Source organism: Sciurus carolinensis, chromosome 6 (genome assembly GCF_902686445.1).
Source record: "Sciurus carolinensis chromosome 6, mSciCar1.2, whole genome shotgun sequence".
NCBI lineage: Eukaryota > Metazoa > Chordata > Mammalia > Rodentia > Sciuridae > Sciurus > Sciurus carolinensis.
In genome coordinates this window covers 96808554-96827795 of record NC_062218.1, presented here as the reverse complement: position 1 = coordinate 96827795, position 19242 = coordinate 96808554, and the positions used below count along the sequence as shown (strand labels likewise).

Genomic DNA, 19242 nt, shown 5'->3' with positions numbered 1-19242 from the left:
ACACTCCAAATTGAAGCATTAGGGAAAATACCCATCCCCTAGGACAAAAAGAGAAGCTTTACTGCTAGGATAATTTTCCAAAAGCAGTATTTTTACAATGGAGAAGTTGCCCAGGTCTTTGGAATCTGAAATCTGATGACTACATCTCCATCTCTCTAGGACACAACATGAAAACTTAAGAAAGGAAGAGATTCCTGGCTGTCTTCCTCCCTGCCACCCAAAGACTATAAACCAATCCAGACAAGTTTCTAACCATACCATTAAGCATTTCTCAGGGAACTGGAATGTATTAATACTTGACTTCAACCAGCTGGAAATGAGAGTGATGGAGGGAAGAGGGGATAGGTATAAGTGAAAGGGAAGGAGAACAAATCAGACTGCCAGAAGTAACCAACGCCTTGACAAAAGTCTAGGCCATAGGATCTGATTTGTTGTGGTGAAAGCCCCAGCCATGGCTTAGAGAAAGGGATGGAAAGCTAGCTGGGTGGCCTGCTCACTACTTCTTCCTTGCCTTTCTTTATGGGTAAGGGAAAAAGACACTGTAGTACACAAGATTGCTTGGGAAAATGGATTATTCTAATAAAACTTTATTTTTTCAAACACAGCCACAGAGGCAGAACCTCATGTTTAACACACACAGACTTATGGGTTTTTTTTTTTTTTAATATAAAACAAAGTTTACGAAAAATCTTTTTCCACTTTTTGTTTTTGTAATCCCATTAGTACAGGGACTTTGGCAGCAGGTGGGAGTGAAGGGCAGCTGGGCTGCCACTGGGCAGTCACCGGGCACAGGAGGAGAGCACCAGCCTGGGAGTGGCTTCACTCACACACGCAGGAATACTCACCTACTGGCCAGCCACACCACACACACAGCACAGATGCAGACATCAACCCAGCGTCAGCCACAAGCCCTGGAGTTGTGTTCCACTCTGGGTAAGCCCAATATGTGAAAATCCAAATATTCAAAACAGCTAAAGTAGAGGGAGTTTGCTTGCTTTACAAAAGAAGCAATCATAGGCTGCTCTGAAATGGTCAGCAGTTCAAATGCATTAGAAAATAGCATTTGGCTTACACAGAACTGTTGGAACAGATCTACTGTGTAAAGCAAAATGAACCACTTCTTGAAAAGGCTGTTCCAGGGCCACAGGTGCTTAGATTGGGAAGCAAGATGATAGTCCTGACTAGTTTAACTTTCCAGATGTAAAGTAATGGAATTAAAATACAACAACTGTAGGCCTTCTCCTCTAAGGATGGTGCCCTAGGTGCTAGGAAAGCCAGGATGGAGGCTGAATCACTGCTCTCACTTCTTCTGTCTAGGGCCTGTAGAGACCCTGTTGGCATTGCCAGTGAATTACTGGAAGCTGGCACAGCCAATCTGCAGCAGAGACCCCAGGGATGAGGATGCCCCAGGAGGAAAAGAAGCCGGCACCAGGGAAATTATGGCCTGAAGAGGGAGAAGAACCAGGGGAGGGATGAAACCAACGATGGGCAGCTCCTGGGCTCACAGTTTCCCTGGATTCTCCAGAGAGCCTGTCTCAGGCCCCTAGAGACCTGGTCGCCCAGTGGTAGTATGTGGTAACTAGCAAGAAAATGGGGAGGAGCCCTGGAAGGTTAAAGCCTCTGAGGGCCACAGGCTCAAGAAGACATGGCCACCTCCTCCGAAGTGGAGGCAAGGAGGCTAAAGCCTCACTGATTCTCCTATCTGACACCTGGGAGACATAGAAAATGTCAAACTCAATTCCATAAGGAAGAAAAAACAGAACTTGGTCTTCTTCCCTAACGTGAGGAATTGTGTCCCAAGATGCCCTGGGAAAGAACAGAAAAATGCTCTTCTTGTATTAAACAGAAAGGGCAAGTCCCATTTGGTCATGCAGGGTCTAACCAAAGCTGGACAAAACCTTATAGGCTACTATGGCAGCAGCTTCAGTATGCTTTGTGCCAGCTCTACCAAGATATATGTAGATCTGTAGTCCTCAAACCCATCACTGAGGCCATTGAGACCTGCTGCCCTGGCTCAAGTTGTGGATGAGAAACAAAAAAGGAAATTCAATCCAACAACAACAAACTCCCAGTTGCTTCTCACAGCCTTTGCTTTACACATCCTCAGCCAATCCCTCAGTGAGCCCCAACCTCCTTGTGGTCTCTCAGGGCCAATTAGAAGAAAATAAACATTTCCTGGCAGAAGTGGAAGATAAGCAGACTATTAAATGCTGATCACCCCCTTCTTCTTTCTCAAGCATGTCAGAGAAGAGTCTGGGCCTGGTTTTTGTAAGAGTAGTTTCCTTACAGTCTGCTTCCAAAGAGCAGTGCTAGGGTAAACTCACCCTTGCTGCTGGGGACTGAATGCTATTACTTCTGCTGCGAGTCTGCCTCTGCAGATGGTGGGGACCAAGACAGGGCGTTGCTACCTGTCTCGAAAATGGATGGTCAGAAGATGAGAGGAAGAGGTCCCCTCAGTGGAAAAGAGACAGAGCCTTTCAGCCCAGTCTCATGTTGCCCACAAGTTGCATCTACTCAGAGAGCCAGAGAGGCAGGTTGTATACGGCTTAGACAATCTGATGAGGAAAAAAGGCCAGCTCAGAATAAATATGGCAACCCCCAGCAGCCCTCAATACTAGATCTATCTAGTGGGGAAGGGGTGGGACTGAGGAAAAGACTATTAACTGAGGTCACATCACTTAAAAGGCCCTGCTGTACCCCAAAACAGTATCCCTTGCAGAGTCATTGTTGCTATGGATTACAAGCCTGGTTCCAGAGCTCCTACGAAAAAAGGAAAACTTGGAGCCATCCTCTTGACTCCTTGAATAAGCCCATGTCCCCTTAAAAACTCAAGATCCTTGGGGTATCATCATACTCTGCTATTAAGGAGCAACTGCCTTCCTTCCCTAAGGCTACGCAAACACACTTTTCCTCAAGTATACTCCCATGCGCACACACACTCTCACACAATTTCTCTGAGGAGGCTGACTGAACCCCCCACCCTGGCCAAATTCTAAGACACAAGTGCCCTTTGAAGCAAAGGGGCTAGTGAAATTCCCCGAGCTGGGGTCAGCAGACCCCTTCCTTCCCTGCCCATTGCTCTCTCAGCGGCAGGGATACTCACACTCAGGGCCGCCATGGAAAGGGTCTGCTCTGGGGCTGTCCCTCCCGCCACCAGCTCCGTTTATCTTGTCCCGGCCAGTCTCTCGGCATGGTGGAGCTTGCTGGAGCGAGAAGATTTCCGGCTGCCCTGAGTCGGAGCCCTCCACTCACCCCCATTCCCAGGCTGGGCCCTCAGCCTTGGGGCCTCGACACTTGTTAGTAGCCATAAGAGAGTCAGTCTGTGTGGCCCCAGGAAGTAGCCTCTCAGTTTTAGTTCTCCTCAATCAGATTCAAGTCCAGGTCCCCAAAGTCCTGCTGGCACAGTGTCCGCTTGCTCAGCGCCTGCCGCCCCCACCGAACAGCCCCCTCCTCCTCCTCTTCACTTTCACTCAGCACCTGGGAGGAACCCTCAATGGGACTGCAGGAAGCTGAGAGAGGTGGGGGGCTACAGGCCATGAACCACGGTGGAGAGATGCTGCTGCCTTCCCGGGCTGTTTCTTGGAGACAGAGACCTCCTGAGTATGGTTTCTGTCAAACAAACAACAAAGTTAAGAAGATGAAGAAAAAATACTCATTCCTACAGCATCCTAAGATATATTTTAATGTGTCCCCTCTAGTTATGCTTGAAGGCAGGAATTTTAGGCTTTAGGGTGAAGTTGATAAAACCTTAGGGCTCCCTGATAAAATTTGAAAAATTTAGTATACAAACACATTTCTCTGAGGAAAGAGCCCATAGTTTCCAACAGATTCAAGGATAGAAGCTCATTTATAAGGTCCATGCAGACAGGAACATCAGTTGACTGTTCTGCTAGTCTGTCCTGCCAGTGCCTAGTCAGAATCAAGTAAGTACATAGTGGGTTTTCAGTAAGTGTATGGTTGGATGACTGTTATGAATAAATGAACAAATTCTCAAAGAGACTTGTGACCCAGTGGTCTAGAAAGAATATGAAGAAAGTGGGCAAGTACATACAACAACTGTATTCACATTAGAACACCAGAAAACATTTATTGAACAGATAAACAATGTCACCAGTCCATCTGCTTAAGCCCCTCACAGGCCCATTTGAAGCAATGAAGGGCAAGTGGTAAAACCAGTCCTGAGTGTCAGAAGTAGTAGGGCACTGGTGATGGGATTTTTGTGGTTTCTACACTCCTTTTTGGGAAACTGGAGGTACTGAGGATTGAATCCAGAGGTGCTTTACCACTGAGATACATCCTCAGCCCTTTTTATTTTTTATTTTCAGACATGGTCTCACCAAGTTGCTTAGGGCTGAGCTAAGTTGCTGAGGTTGTCCCTTGAACTTGTGATCCTCCTGCCTCAGCCTCCTGAGCTGCTGGGATCACAGGTGTGCACCACCACACCTGGCTTCTTGTTTATGTAGTCTTAGAAAGGAAGCAAAATGTCTCTGGCAGGACAATCTGGGATCCCTATGGAAGGTGTTAACAAGGGTTGCACTCCAGTAACCCCCAAGTCTGAGGAATCTCACAGGACAGTAACAAAAACAAAATAATCCCATGTAAACCAGGTTGGTGGGTCATCCTACCAAAAGCTCAGACAGGTCAAGTGTGATGGTACATGTCTATAATCATAACCTCTGGGGAGGTGGGGGCAGGAGGATCACAAGTTTGAGGACAACCTCAGCAACTTAGTAAGGCCCTGTCTCGAAATGAAATAAGGGCTTGGGATAAAGTTCAGTGGTAGAGCACTTGCCTTGCATTTATTAAGCCCTAGGCTAAATATCCAGTACCACAAAAAAAAAAAAAAAAAAAGAGAGAAAGCTCAGACAGAAAAGAGCTCTCAGGGAGGCTCTAATAGGGAACAGCTCAAAGCGAGGAACAAATACAGGACACCCCACCCCCCAACACACAGTCTTATCCAAGCTCTCCTACTCTTGTTGGTCCCACCTGATTCATCTTGTCAAAGTCCAAGGAAGGCCGCAGGCGCCGGGGGTCCTCCTCATGACGCCTCTTGACCCCAGTTTTGCGGGCATCCAGATCACAAGGCTGTGAGCGGCTTCGGGGAAGGTTGCGGAGACCTCGAGGTCGCCAGGGCAACTCCGGGGAGGATGCAGGGGAGCTCCGGGCAGAAGGCAAGAAGCGGCTTGCCTGTGGGCCCAGGCTGGGTGACAGGGAGAAGCGGCGCTGGGGTGGGCAAGGTGACAGGGACTCAGCATCACTCTCCCAGGAGCCACTTTGAGGGGAAGTGGCACAAGGTCGAGAGGAATCTTGGGTAAGGGCCAGACTGAAAAAAGGAGGGCTGTAGGGTCTGTGGGCTGGGGCACATTGAGAAGAGGCACTGGGAGCTTGGAGGAACCTGAGGCTGGAGACCCGCTTTGGAGGGCTCTGGTGAGGCACCTGCGGCCCACCCCCTCCACCACTGCCCCGATGCTTGATGGGAGTCCACAGCTTGGAGGGGGCGGGCCGCCACACTGGCTGCCAGCGAGACAGGTCCACGGGCACTGAGAGTGAACGGCAATGCCTCTTGGATGGAGGGGCAGGGGGCACAGGAAGCTTCTCTGGGTCTGGGGGCTCAGGGCTTAGGACTTGGGAGAGGGGCTGCTCCTGTGGGGAGCTTCCCCGACTGGGTGGTCTGAGGTGCAGGCTCAAGCCTGAAGGGTGGTAGCTGAAATTGAGGCTGTCCTGGAACTCAGCACAGGAACAGTGGGGCAGGCCCCTCCAGGAAGCACCTTCTGGAAGGCATTCATAATAAAATAATATTAATTATAGTTAACATTTTCTTAGAACTTATCTGACATACAATGTACTGAGAACTTCATGTGGTTTCCCAAAAACCTCTATAAGAAAGGAATTATGTTTATCTTCATTTCACATGAGACAAATTCAATAACTTGCCTCAAATCACTTAGCAATCAAACGATCAAAGTAGCTGGATATGGAAGTGCACACCTATACTCCCAGGGACTCAGGAGGCTGAGGCAGGAGGATTGCAAGTTCAAAGCTGGCCTCAACAAATTAAAAGGCCCTAAGCAATTTAGTGAGACACTGTCTTAAAAAATAAAAAGGCTGTGGTTGGGGCTTAGTGGTAAAGCACCTCTGGGTTTGATCTACAATAAATAAATGACCGAAACAGGACTCAAACCCAGGTCTGTATGATACCAAGTTGTTTTTTACCCACTCTACTATACTGCCTCTATTTTGAGAAATCATCCAAAATCAAAAACACTTCAGAGCTCAGAGGTAGAGTACCTGCCTAGCATGTGCAAGGCCCTGGATTCAATTCCAAGCACTGAAGACAAAACAAAACAAAAACCTGTATTTCATATGCTGCTGTCCACTCACTTTCAAAGGTAAAATATAACATGAGAAACAACATGTCTGTGTATGTGCCAGGCTTACCCTCATTCCACTCCAACTAATCCTATTTCTAACCACACCCCCTCCCTGCTTCCAGTCTGGGTTCTGAAAAACAGTCCTATGCTTTCCTTCCTTGGCATTCTCCCTTCTCATGTGTCAACAGGATCAACAGAATTTCAGGGCTGCCAAGAAGTTAGAGGCAATTAAGCAGGTTGGAGATCATTTTTATTCCTAAGGCCTATTTATTGTTTATTCCTAGAGAGGGTAAACAGGATGGGGAAGGCCTTTGATGATGGAATCTGTGCTTGGGAAACCCTAAGACTTTGTGCTGTTCATGTTCCTTTCTGTCTGGCTGTCCACCTACTGATTCCCTTTTTCTTTGGTCTTCTCTTAAAGCCAAGCAGATGGGGGACCAAGGGAAGGAAGGGGAAATGGGCTAAAAGAAATGATTCAACACAAATTGAACTTTGGGAGACAGCATACGGATAAAGGGCCTATTTTAAGCTCCTCTGACTAGTTGGCTAGAATTATGCAGAGCTGGACATTTGAAACAAATGACAAGTATATGAAGTCAAACTTGACGACAAAACTTATCTTACTCTATTTAGCCAATAGTTCTTCCATTGCTAACCTCCATGAAAGCAAGAACCATGGGTCTTTATGGGTACTTATGGCATAATACCTGGCCTTCACCAAATATTTAACAGGAGGAAAAGATTGAATAAAGATGCTTTTGCCAATTCACTTTCCTTGCCAAGTATCCCAGAAAAGAAAATGATATGCTAAATATCCCAGCAGCATGAATTAGAGCTTTCTGGCTATTAGTTATGCCCATGAATAGGTCTTTTAATTCATAATCCAGGAATTTCCACTTCCCATATATTTTCACATGTGAAAAATGACTTAATGAGTCAAGCATGGTGGCAAATGCCTATAATCCCAGATATTTGGGAGGCTGAGGCAGGATGATTTCAAGTTCAAGGTCAGCCTCAGTAATTTAGTTAGAAGCCTATCTTGAAATAAAAAGCACCAAGAATGTAGTTTGATGGTAGACTGCCCTGGGTTCAATCCCTGTACCATGAAATAAAAAATCTAAAATGATCTATATATAGGTTTTATGTAGTGAACAGAAGATTAGAATAACCTAATTGCCAGGAGCAGTGGCACACACCTATAATCCCCAAACTTAGGAGGCTGAGGGAAGAGGATCACAAGTTCACGGCCAGCCTCAGCAACTTAGCAAGGCCATAAGGAACTTAGCAAGACCCTGTATCAAAATATAAAATAAAAAGGGCTGGGGATGTAATTCAGTGGTAAAGTACCCTTAGGTTCAATCTCCAGTACCAAAAGAAAAAAACAAACATACAAAATAAATCCCCAAACCAAATAACCTAACCTAACTATTAGCAATAAGAGATTGGTTAAACTATGGTATATTCACTCAGTATAAGATGCAGCTACATAAAACAAGGAAATGCTCAGCATACGGATAGGGAAAGATTTCCTAGTTGTATTTGGGGGCGGGGTGCAGGGTACTGGGAAATTAACTTAGAGATGCTTTACCACTGGGCTACAACCCCAGTTTTCTTTTTTTATTTTTATTTTTTTGTTGTTATTTTTTTTTGCAGTACTGGGAATTAAACCCAGGGGGAATTGGACCCAGGGCCTTGTGCCTGCAAGGCAAGCACTCTACCAACTGAGCTTTATCCCCAGCCCCACTTTTTATTTTATTGAAACAGGGTCTCCCTAATTTGGCCAGGCAGGGCTCAAACTTAACAATCCTCCTTCCTGACCTCCTGAGTCACAGGGATTACATACATATACCACTGCATGTGGATTCGTTTTTATTTTGCGACAGAGTCCCACTAAGTTGCTGATGGTCTCTCTAAGTTACTGAGGCTGCCTTTGAACATATAATCCTCTTGCCTCAGACAACCTGTCCTGGATGTATTAAGTTTAAAAAAATAAAAGTGCCGGCGTGGTGACACATGTTTGTAATCCTAGCAAATGGGGAGGGTGAAACAGGAGGACCGCAACTTTGAAGCCTGCCTCAGCAATTTAGCAAGACCCAGTTTCAAAATAAAAAGGGTTGGTGGGCCGGGCATGGTGGTGCATGCCTGTAATCCCAGCAGTTCGGGAGGCTGAAGCAGGAGCACCATGAGTTCAAAGTCAGTCTCAGCAAAGGTGAGGCACTAGGCAACTCAGTGAGACCCTGATAGATACAAATAAAATACAAAAATAGGGCTGGAGATATGGCTCAGTGGTCAAGTGCCCCCGAGTTCAATCCCCAATACCCAAAAAAAAAAAAAAAAAAAAAGGTTAGGGATGTGGTTCAGTGGTAAAGCCCTTCTAGCTTCAATCCCCAGGACAAAAAAAAGATATAGCATAACATATAGTATGTGTTAAAAAAAAAAAGTGGAAATAAACACATGCATTTATATTTGCTTTTAACTATATAAAGAAATTCCAATTGGATATACACATAAGAAACTAATAGGAGTTGCCTTTTTTTTTTCCCCCTTCAGTGCTGGGGATTGAACCCAGGGCTTCAAGCATGTAAAGGTAAGTGCTTTACCACTGAACCCCAGGTCTAGGAGTTATTTTTAGGGAGGTAGTGGGAGCTAGGTAAATAGGAGAAAGGAGAAGATGAACCCAGGGGTGCTCTACCATTGAGCTACAACCTCAGTCCTTTTTATTTATTTTTTAAAATACTTTTTAGTTGTCAATGGACCTTTATTTTATTTATTTATTTATATGCGGTGCTGAGAATCAAACCTAGTACCTCACACATGCCAGGCAAGTGTTCTACCACTGAACCACAACAACAGCCCAGCCCTTTTTGTTTTTTGAGATAGGGTCTCACCAAGTCACTTAGGGCCTCATTAATTTGCTGAGACTAGCCTCAAACTTCCAATCCTCCTGCCTCAGCCTCTCAAGTAGCTGATATTATAGGTCTGCCCCACCATACCTGGTAGAGAATATGACTTTTATCAGTATAAGCTTTTGGTTGGTATTTAAAATTATTTGAACCATGTAAATACACTACCTATTTTAAAAGTTAGATTAGCCAAATATGGTGGCATACACCTGAAATCCCAGGGACTCAGGAGGCTGAGACAGGAAGACTGCAAGATCGAAGCCAGTCTCAGCAACTTAGTGAGAACCTGTTTCAAAATAAATAAAAAAGGGCCAGGAGCATACACCTTAATCACAGCAGTTCAGGAAGCTTAAGCACAAGGATCACAAACTCAAAGCCAACATCAGCAACTTAGTGAGACCCTGTCTCAAAAAATAAAAAAGCTGGGGATATGGCCCAGTGGTAAAGCACCTGGGGGTCAATCCCCAGTACAAAATTTAAAAAAAGATTTAAAAAGTCTCCATAAGCTATAAGCTATACAAACTTATAAGTACAAACAGAAAACTTTTATTCTAAAGCAGTAAAATGGAAGCATATGCCAATCTCAGAAGTGACCCTAGCAAGAAAATTCTAGAGGTAGGCTACTTTTATGGTTTAGATATGAGGTGTCCCTCAAAAGTTCAGGTGTGAGATAATTCAAGAAAGTTTAGAGGTGAAATGATTGGGTCATTAGCCTTAACCTAATCAGTATGTGAACCCACTTGAATGGATTAACTGGGTAGGCAGGTAGGGTGTGGCTGAAGGAGATAGGTCACTGGGGGTGTGCCTTTGGGGTTTGCATTTTGTTCCTGGTGACCTCATGAGTGGTGTCTCTGCTTCCTGATTGTCATGTTCTGAGCTGCTTTTCACTGTCACGCCCTTCTGCCCTGATATTCTACCTCACCATAGCAATGGAGTGGCCATCTATGGATTGAGACCTCTGAAACTGTGAGCATCAAATAAACTTATCCTCTTCTAAAACTGTTCTTGTCAGATCTTTTGGTCACGACAGTGAGAAAGTTAACAGGTACGTAGTCCTAGTCACCAGAAACCAATGAAAGAAATACATGGATAGAAGCATGAACAAACACATGTACACAAAACACACACATGATGCCTTACCAGACACAATCTGGAAAGGGTTCCCACAGTTGGAGATGTCTGCATGATCAGGCAAAGGCTAAGAAAGAAAGAATATCTATCAAAATTTAGGTTCAGGGCACACTAACAAATTTCTAGAAAGCCCTCTTCAATTCTTTCCTGCAATTCATGGACTATAGGGGTGTTAGAGACTTCTAAATATCCACTTCCTATTGTCTTCCCAAAGTTAGTGAGTAAAACAATCACACCTTCTAATTTCTCAAACCCTTCTCCACCCAATTTTGATGTCCCTTCTCTATCAGTGGAAAAATCCCTGCCCCCTTCCTTTTGGGCTGGGTTTTGAGCCATTAGTGGGCTCTTTCAATATAAGTACAATAATTATACACTACAGGACAAGGCTAAAGTAATAGCAACAAACAGCCTCAGAAAAAAGGGGGAGGGGACCATGAAGAAGCAGGAAGACTGGTCTTTTACCAGACTGATGCTGAAGCGTGTACATTTCAGCTCATCCAGAGTCTGTTTCTGTAGCTGCTCAGTGATCAGGGTTATCATGATTCTCCCCAGGATTTGACTTGCACACTTTGGAGCAAATGATGGATGTCTTCCCTGTCGTTCTTCCAGACCTCACTCGTGAGCCGTCTTCTGCCACTGCAGCACCATTCTAGCACCATTGGGACTTCCCTCTCCAGTCATGCCTGCTGAGTCTGCCAATTACAGAGGGACCAGCCCCAAGTGATATTAGAGATGTACCTGGTCCAGTGATGGAAAATGCATGGCACACATACCACAGCACCCCTATGCCAAGCCTCTGGCAGACATCATTAATTGATCACAGCTCTCTCCTGATAAGCCGAAACATAGCCTCAGAAACATACTGAGCCTGGAACTCCAGATATCCAGTAAAATAAACTGGAGTTTGAAAGCAATAGGTTGAAACCTATTTACCATTCCTAACCTGGTTCATGCTCTGCCATTTCTACCTGGGATACCAGAACCACTTAGAAAAGAGCCCAAATGGTTATTTCCATCCTGATTAGCCCACTATTTTATCAGAAGCTAAGAGAGGTACCTTCTCCTAAACTATAAAATAGAATACAAGGAGGGGCAATGGCTGTAAGAATGACTTTCTGCTTCATACCAGAGTAAATAAGATTTTATGTCCTCTCATAGTCTGAACAACTGCTGTATTATTATTTTATAGATAACTTTGTATATTCTCCTATAAATGGTCAGGGTAATTCCAATTACATTTCAACTACACAGATACTAAAAACAACTTCATGACTTCATTCAACTAAGTTGTTAGGATGATCTGCAAAAAACCATGGATGTGATTAATCAAGATTCCTTCTCATGTTTGAATTCTAATAGAAGCAAACTGACGAGCTGAAGAACAGGCTTTGAGCCCACATAATTGCTTAAGGGGACTTGCTCAAAGGAAGAAGGGAGGATAACCTAGGTTCTTCTGTTTGTTTGTTTGATACTAGAAATTTAACCCAGGGGCGCTTTACCACTGAACTACATACCAGCACTTTTTATTTTGAGACAGGGTCTCACTAAGTTGCTAAGGACCTTACTAAATTGCTGAGGCTGGCCACGAATTTACAAGCCTCCTGAGATTACAGGAATGTACCACCATGCCCAGCTTAACCTAGTGTTTGGAAGCAGGGAGAGCCAAGAATGACCAGCACATAGATAGCTCACCTGAGAATATATGTAGCATTAGCTATGTAACAATCAAGAAATCTGTCTTAATCAAATTTACTGAGGCAGTTTTGGCTAATCCCTTAACATTCTTCAGTTTACTCATAAGTAAAATGGGTACAATAATCTTAATCTCTCACAGGAACGATATATCAAAATATACAAAAGCATTCCATCTGGTCTATAAAAATCAGAACTGCTGTTTCTCATCCTGTTTGTTGTTGTTCAAAGTCTTGACATGCCAGAAGTGATGATATCATTAAGATGAAGAAGGCAAAGGGGTCCCTCTCTCTGGTTGGATGCCATCCTCCCTTACCTGCTCACCAAAGGAAGGATGCCTAAGGCAGTTCTTCTGTGACCTTGGGGGCAGATCACCCTCTACAAAAGAGGGAATTATCCCTACCCTATTCCCACTTCAGAAGGGAGGCCACAAGGAAAAGCAAAGAAATGAACTTGGATGTATTTTGAGTTCTTTAGAAGAAAGGTGCAGAAATCAATCATTATTATGGTTAATTACCATTTTCATGCATAATTATTACGACCGCCCTGAACAAAGTTCCTGCTTCTTGCATGCTCCTTCCAGCTATTTCTCCCATGTTCTTGTGAGAGAAAACTAAAGCTTGTATCACTTCTGCTCCTGGTTTCTTAACTCTGCTCTCAAAGATCAACCAGAGAGGAACTTAACTAGAGGCTTTTACCCTAGAGACCCCAGGCCTCAGGCTGACCAGTCATGAGGAGCACGGAGTAAAGCAAACTCTTTCAAGCTTTCAAGAAGCCTTTGGACAAGCAGCAAACTCCCAGCCCTCTGTAGCATCAAGAGAAGTGAGTGATTTTTGTGTTTTTCTGCATTTTAATAATTGGGATGTGGCCACACACAGCAGTAACTGGAACAATGCAACTACCACCACACAACTGATACTCTCAACCTGAGTTTCCTAAAACAGGCCAGGCTGAAAGGGGGAACAGAACGGAAGCCATAAGGAATCAAACCAGGACACAAAAGAAGGCAAACCAGCTCCGCGAGGGGCCTCCTCTCTCAAGCAGGCACTGAAAAAGTGTAAGAAGCCCTCTCTTGTCGCCTTCCTACCCTTTCCATTTTGTCTATCTAAGGGGTAGAGACAGCCCTGAATGTTCACTAAAGTTAAAACTTCTCAGCCTAACTGGCAAGGGGCTCAGCCCTTCACAGAGCAAGCAGGCCGCTAGGCCCTTCCAGCAACCCCACTAGGCCTAACAGTCCAGGTTCTCCCAATATAAGCCCCCTAAAATAAAGACTGGACTCCCACTCCACTTCTATTGGTAGGCAGTAACCCCTGACACTTGTGTTTCAGGGATGCTGGGGTTGTGCAGAGACTTGGACAAGCTAGGATCAAGTAAGGCCATGGGAGAGGAGAGTCACAAATTCCCTGGGGAATCTTCCCCCCAAGGTACAGAGCTCCTCGCCTCCGGTGGAGAATGAAGGAAAACACAAGGAAGGAAGGGAGGTGCAAGAACAGGTAAGTGGGGATCTGACTGCTCTTTTTCCATATGGTTCTTGTGGGGTAGTGGTGACAAGTGGGGATCACCCCTCCCCCAACGCCGATGAAGAAGCAAAAGGCTAGGCCCCCTCCAATCTTCAGCCTCTCCCTCTGTTGCCCTGCCGGTCCCCGCCGGGTGGGGCATGGGGCGTACGCTGCCCCCACCGGGGGGGGGCACCCAGGCTCTTTAAGAGGTGGGGGCTGTCGCTTGCCTTTTCCCACTCGTGTTCCATCATCTGGCCGCGGGAAGCGAACTCAGGACACTGGGGATGGGGAGGGTCTGGGACTTAAGACTCCGCCACCCCCTCCCCCACCAGGTCCCGTGCTCTCCCCGCTGAGGCGGCCTGCGAGGCCGGGCCGCGCGGGCGGCTGGGCTGGGGGAGGGGAATAAGGGAAGGAGGAGGGACGGCCGAGGTGCCCGCCCCGAGGCCCCAGCGCCACCTGCCCTCCGCCACCTACCGCGGCTCCACCAGCTCCCAGGGCCGCGGCCGGAGCAGCTCTGAGCGCTCGGTTCGCCCCACGGTGCCCTTAAAAGGCGCCGGCGTGAACCAACGGGTCCCTGAGGCGAGTGGGGGAAGCACTTGGGCTTGCAGAACCCCTCTGAACCTCCTGCGGAGGCCCGAGCCCTGTGTCGATTCTCTCTCAAAATCTTCCTAGTATAGCACTGTCGGGAACGAGCCTGGGGCTTTGATTTAATGATGAGGCGGTTTCCTCACTAACAAGTCACCCCCCTCCAAAATATCTCAGAAGGTGGACGGGTCCGGTTGGAAGCACATCTTGAAACTCGTGGGGGAGGCCATGTCGGACGAAGGTAAACAAAGCCATCGCTCCCGCCCTCCATCTCTACAAATACTCCGTTGAAGTCTCTCACTCGGTTCGGGCCGCTTAACAGAATTAGGGACTTACTTCTCACCTGCTCTCTTCCCTGGACCGATACAGTCACCTTTCTGAAAGAATCCCCCTTCCCCCAGCAAAGGACCGGTCCGTGGCGTGAAGGCTACTGGGAAATGTAGTCCAAGCGCCGATCAGGGCCTGCTCTGAGTCTCTGGAGCCCCTCTTCCAGCAGCCGGATCTGCTCCAGCCTTATTAACTCAAGACTTACAATGGTAGCGGAGATGTGCCCACTTGATTCTGTAATTTGCCCTTACCCAGAACACTTTGTAAAGCTGAGGAGGGCCCGTGGCCCTTCACTCCCTCGCCTCCCTTTACGCCCCCCCCCCCAAGCAGGATGAGGTAATGGGATTGTGATTATGACATCATAGGCGGTTCAGTTGCTGGAGGGGGCGGGGGCGGGGGCGGGAGAAGTACGGTGGTTACAGCTGGACCACTGTCCTTAAGACAGAAAGGGAGGATACAGGCAGATGGTGTTGATCGGCGCTATATTTCCTCTTCAGGAAAAGGAAACCACCTTTTTTTTAAGTCTCAGCCACTACCACCACCTCCCATCTCAGTCAAAGTTTGTGTCTTTTTTAAAGGGACTGAATGTAGACGTAAGTAGGTGAGAGACTGGGTTTCTAGCTTTTTCTGTACATTTGAAAATTTGAATGTCAGCATCAGAGAGACAAGCAAAAAAAAAAAAAAAAAAAAAAAAGACGGGGGGGGAAAGAAGAGGTTTTAAAGAGGGTTTTTAAATGCCTTTATGTTGTGATCTCTTTGTAGGACAGAGTTTTATATTTCTTAATTGGTTAGAAAACAGTAATGTAAACAACTTCACTACTAACATTTAACAGCAAGCCTCCTAAAGGACATCTATTTTCTCTAAATATTTTGTGCCCCATTCAAGTCTGGGACAAGTAAATAGCTGTGATCCTGTGATTGGCTAGGAAGTAGAATCAGTCTTGGGGATCTTCAACATTGAGCTTGGGAGGATAGGATAGAGGAACCAAGTCTGCAAGCTGAAAAAATACAGGAAAAGTGAGGTTTTAGTTAAGAAAATGGGAGTAGAGAGACTTATTTTTCAGTGCACATCATTTCTCCTTGGCAAAGAGAAGGAGCAGAGGCAGAAGCCATAATGTAGGAATACTTGGTTACTTATTATTACCCATATTAAGTGCTAGGCACTGTGCTACATACTTAAATAAATATGTACTCTCATTTTTTTCTTAAAATCACCAAATGAAAAAAATCTCCTTATTTTGATAAATGAAACCTCCCGAGAGGCTAACTGCCCATGTGGTAGGTAAAGGTTGTAACCAAAAGTCTGAGACTCTTAAAGTCCTTGCTCTTCATTACTAGACTGTTGCCCTTTTTATTACTAACCATGCTTACTGAAGTTGAATAGTGAGTAAAAAGTTGGCATTACTATTTGTAAAACATTGAAAAGAAAAACCCAGAAAACACACATCACTGCAAGGTAGTTTTCAGGCCTCATTTCTAGGGAAGGTTACATCCTCTTTCATCAAGAATAAAATAGCATTCTAATGCAGCCCAACACTTCTGTTCATAATTAAATCTATTCGTGCCACTTTTAGTTCTCAAGTTTTTCTTATTCATGTTCTGCTATTTTTTCCTGCTTCCTTTTCTTTATTTGTTTGTCCTTGGGCCACTTCTTTAAACCCCATCTTGAGGCTGGGGAGATAGCTCAGTTGGTAGAGTGTTTGCCTCGTAAGCACAAGGCCCTGGGTTCAATCCCCAGCACCGTGAAAAATAAATAAATAAATAGACCCCATCTTAGTTATGCCCTCATGGATTGGACCCCATCTGTGATCCTGCTCCTTTCACTTTTGCCATAGGATAATACCTGGGCCCTCTTCTGGCCTCCATCCAGGTTCTCCAAGGGCTCCAAGGCTTGGAGCCAGTCACCTAGAAGGTTATCCAAAGGGGTAGAATCCATCAGCTGTAAGGGGTTCTCCATTCCCTGCCTATGGAAAAAGCAGAGTTAGAGATTATACCCTCGTGCAGACCACACTCCCTTTCTACCCAGAAGAAGCTAAACCTTTTCAAAGTGAAGAGAGGTAAGACTTGGCCCTCCACTCACAGAAAGAACCAGCAATAGTGAACACACCCCTCAGCCCCCCTCCTCTGACTGGGAGGGTCCCAGGTATGTAGGGCTCTTCTCCACTGCCTGATCTGGGCATCCCAGGAACGTCGGCTGTACCTCCTGTTCTTGTTTGGTGTTTGAGGGTGAATCCCTGGCTGTCTCTGTACCCTGGCAACAACAAATATGGATCAGATATCAAAGTGAAAGGACACAGCTCAATGCTTATTACAGTGAATCAGGAGTCTAGAGAATTACCAAGAAAGATGTACCCTCAATCCAACAGAAAAAGTGACTCTTCAAATCAAATTAAGCACTGAACTTCACACTCCCAAATATTCTTCTAGAAAGCAGATATTACACATAATTCCCTCTGAAGTTAATATTCAGGACTATATATGTCATTCCTTTAAAATATCTCCTCTGCTTTCACACATTTGTTTGTATGCATGCATATAAACGTATACATAATTTGTCAGATATGTTGCAATTAGCCAACTCGGCTGAGGAGTTGGTTAAAATTTTTAAGACATGAGGAGATGGTTAAAATTTTAGGGAGGAAAACAACCTCATTAGGAAATATGGATAAAGCTTTAGAAGGTCTTATAAGCAAAATAAGACTTTTTCCATTTGAGAAAATCTCAGAAAACTATTTTGGGACTATATTACAGGAGAATTAATAACTGCAACTTCGTCAGAGCACTCAGATTCTAGCATCTTTTCATCACCTGACACTGAACCATTGATTGATACCCTGGTGACCACCCACAACTACACTCACTTGGGGACCTGCTGCAGAAAGCACTGGTAACCAGGTGTGCATTTGCCATAATCTATCTGCTTTTGCCTCCTCTGCAAGACAACTTCATCTGTCTCTACTTCCCACCTGCAGGAAAGTATACAGTGACCCACAAAGTGTGATTATAGTCATTAAAACAGAAATCAATGTATTCCACACTCCCTTAATCCCCAGCCTGATTTTCAAGCTTACCTGGCATGGCAAGGCTCTGTGCTGACTGCCACACTTACCATCTCTGTCCTAGAGAACAGAAACTCTTCACACACCTCTCTTCTGGTGAAGCAATTTCTACAGATGAAAAGTGTATTTGGATAAAAACCAGCTGACTATATTGCACCTCTCAGCCACTATGAACACTAAGATCCTGATATCAGGTGAAGTTTATATGTATTTTTTTCTTGATACTGGGGATTGAACCCAGGGGTGCTTTACCACTGAGTTACATTTATTTTTGAAGAGAGGATCTTGTTGATTAGTTGCAGAGGCTGGTCTATTAACCTGCCATTCTCTTGCCTCAGCCTACTGAATTGCTGTGATTACAGGTGTGTACCACCACTCCTGGCTAAAGGTTGTATTTGATTCTTTTTTCTCAAAGTGTGATCTGTAAACCATTTTCTTGTGTAGCACCTGGTGGCCTTGATAATTCCTGTGTCCCACTCTATACCTATTGAATCTTCATTTTGGGGGGCCTACATTTTAAAGAGTTTCCAAGGTTTATTTTAAACATTTTAATTATGAAAAACTTCAAATATTCACTGAAGTAAAAGGTATAGCACAATCCTTGCTACTCAAAGTATGTTCCTGGGATCAGAGGCATCCACATCAGCTGGGAACTTCTTAGATGTGCAGAACCTTGGGCCAAAATCCAGATCCACTGAATCAAAATCTGCATTTTAACAGTATCCGCAGGTGATTAGTATACACATTAAATGTTAACAAGCTGAAATAATGGACATTACTCCCCCCAAGATGCAACATTCCTCACCAATTTTTTCTCATCAATACCCATCCCAACCCTAACAGGTTTGTTTAAATGTAAATCCCTATTACGAATTTCCAGAGCTGGGGGTGGAGCTTACTGGTACAGTGCTCTCCTAAGCGTACCCTAAGTTCCATTCTTGCCACCGCACCTATGTTTAAATTTTCATTAACAGCCAAAGTTTAAGATCCTTTGCGCTGTGGTAAAGAGTAAAAGAGATGATTCAATTTCTTTCTCTAAAAAGAATTTTGTTTACCCACATAACCTAGTATCTCTCAGATGCTGCGCATTAAAATGGGACAACAACAAGGAAAGCTCTTGGAAGGAACCAATGCCGCTCAACATAAACACACCTGTCACGCCCCAACACCTGCCGCACTGGCGGCAAATGCTCCATCTTCAACGGAAAACTAGTAAAGCTAAAGAGAAACGACACGAGAAAGAAGCAAGGAAAAAGAAACACTTTCACTCAAAATAATCTTTCCTAGTATTAGCTTAGCGAATAATCGTCGCTAGCGAGACGCAATTTAAATCTCCCGGGGTTGGCGGGGTCAGGGGAATAGTGAGTACCGGGAGGGTGTGGCGATTGGCCAGAGGTAGAGCCAATGGTGCGCTGAGTTCCCTGCAGGGTGGACTTATTTCGCAGCTTGACAAACGCAGGTGGGCCAATTGCCTCCTTGCTGTGGCTCTGGGACGGGACAAATATCACCCATTCCAGAGGAAAGCTCACGCCTCCCGGCGATGGACGAGCACAACGATTGGCTGTGGTGGAAGGGGCGGGGTCTGGAAGGCGCACGGAAATTGGCTAACGCAGTTTACAGGCGGGCGGGGATAGGTTGCTGGATAGGCGGAAGATTTGAATAATCCGGACTTTGG

General features: G+C 45.3%; 2 protein-coding genes and 1 non-coding gene across 3 annotated transcripts; 1 reads left to right on the top strand and 2 right to left on the bottom strand.

Moving 5' to 3' along the window:
• Positions 1 to 609: 609 nt before the first annotated feature.
• On the bottom strand, positions 610 to 14209 carry Fam53c (family with sequence similarity 53 member C). The gene is made up of 5 exons (XM_047556330.1): positions 14071 to 14209; positions 10868 to 11097; positions 10415 to 10472; positions 4987 to 5771; positions 610 to 3609 (listed from the first exon to the last, which is right to left on the bottom strand). Exons 2-5 carry the CDS (start codon positions 10943 to 10945, stop codon positions 3352 to 3354), a joined length of 1179 nt encoding a protein of 392 aa, XP_047412286.1. The 5' UTR covers positions 10946 to 11097; positions 14071 to 14209; the 3' UTR covers positions 610 to 3351.
• A 1234-nt stretch (positions 14210 to 15443) lies between these two features.
• Positions 15444 to 19010, bottom strand: LOC124987235 (oocyte-specific histone RNA stem-loop-binding protein 2-like). The gene is made up of 6 exons (XM_047556332.1): positions 18937 to 19010; positions 17580 to 17675; positions 17370 to 17474; positions 16616 to 16759; positions 16352 to 16472; positions 15444 to 15506 (listed from the first exon to the last, which is right to left on the bottom strand). Exons 2-6 carry the CDS (start codon positions 17618 to 17620, stop codon positions 15444 to 15446), a joined length of 474 nt encoding a protein of 157 aa, XP_047412288.1. The 5' UTR covers positions 17621 to 17675; positions 18937 to 19010.
• On the top strand, positions 16181 to 16258 carry Trnat-cgu (transfer RNA threonine (anticodon CGU)). Its single transcript has one exon. It is a non-coding gene; the product is annotated as a tRNA-Thr (tRNA).
• Positions 19011 to 19242: the final 232 nt, after the last annotated feature.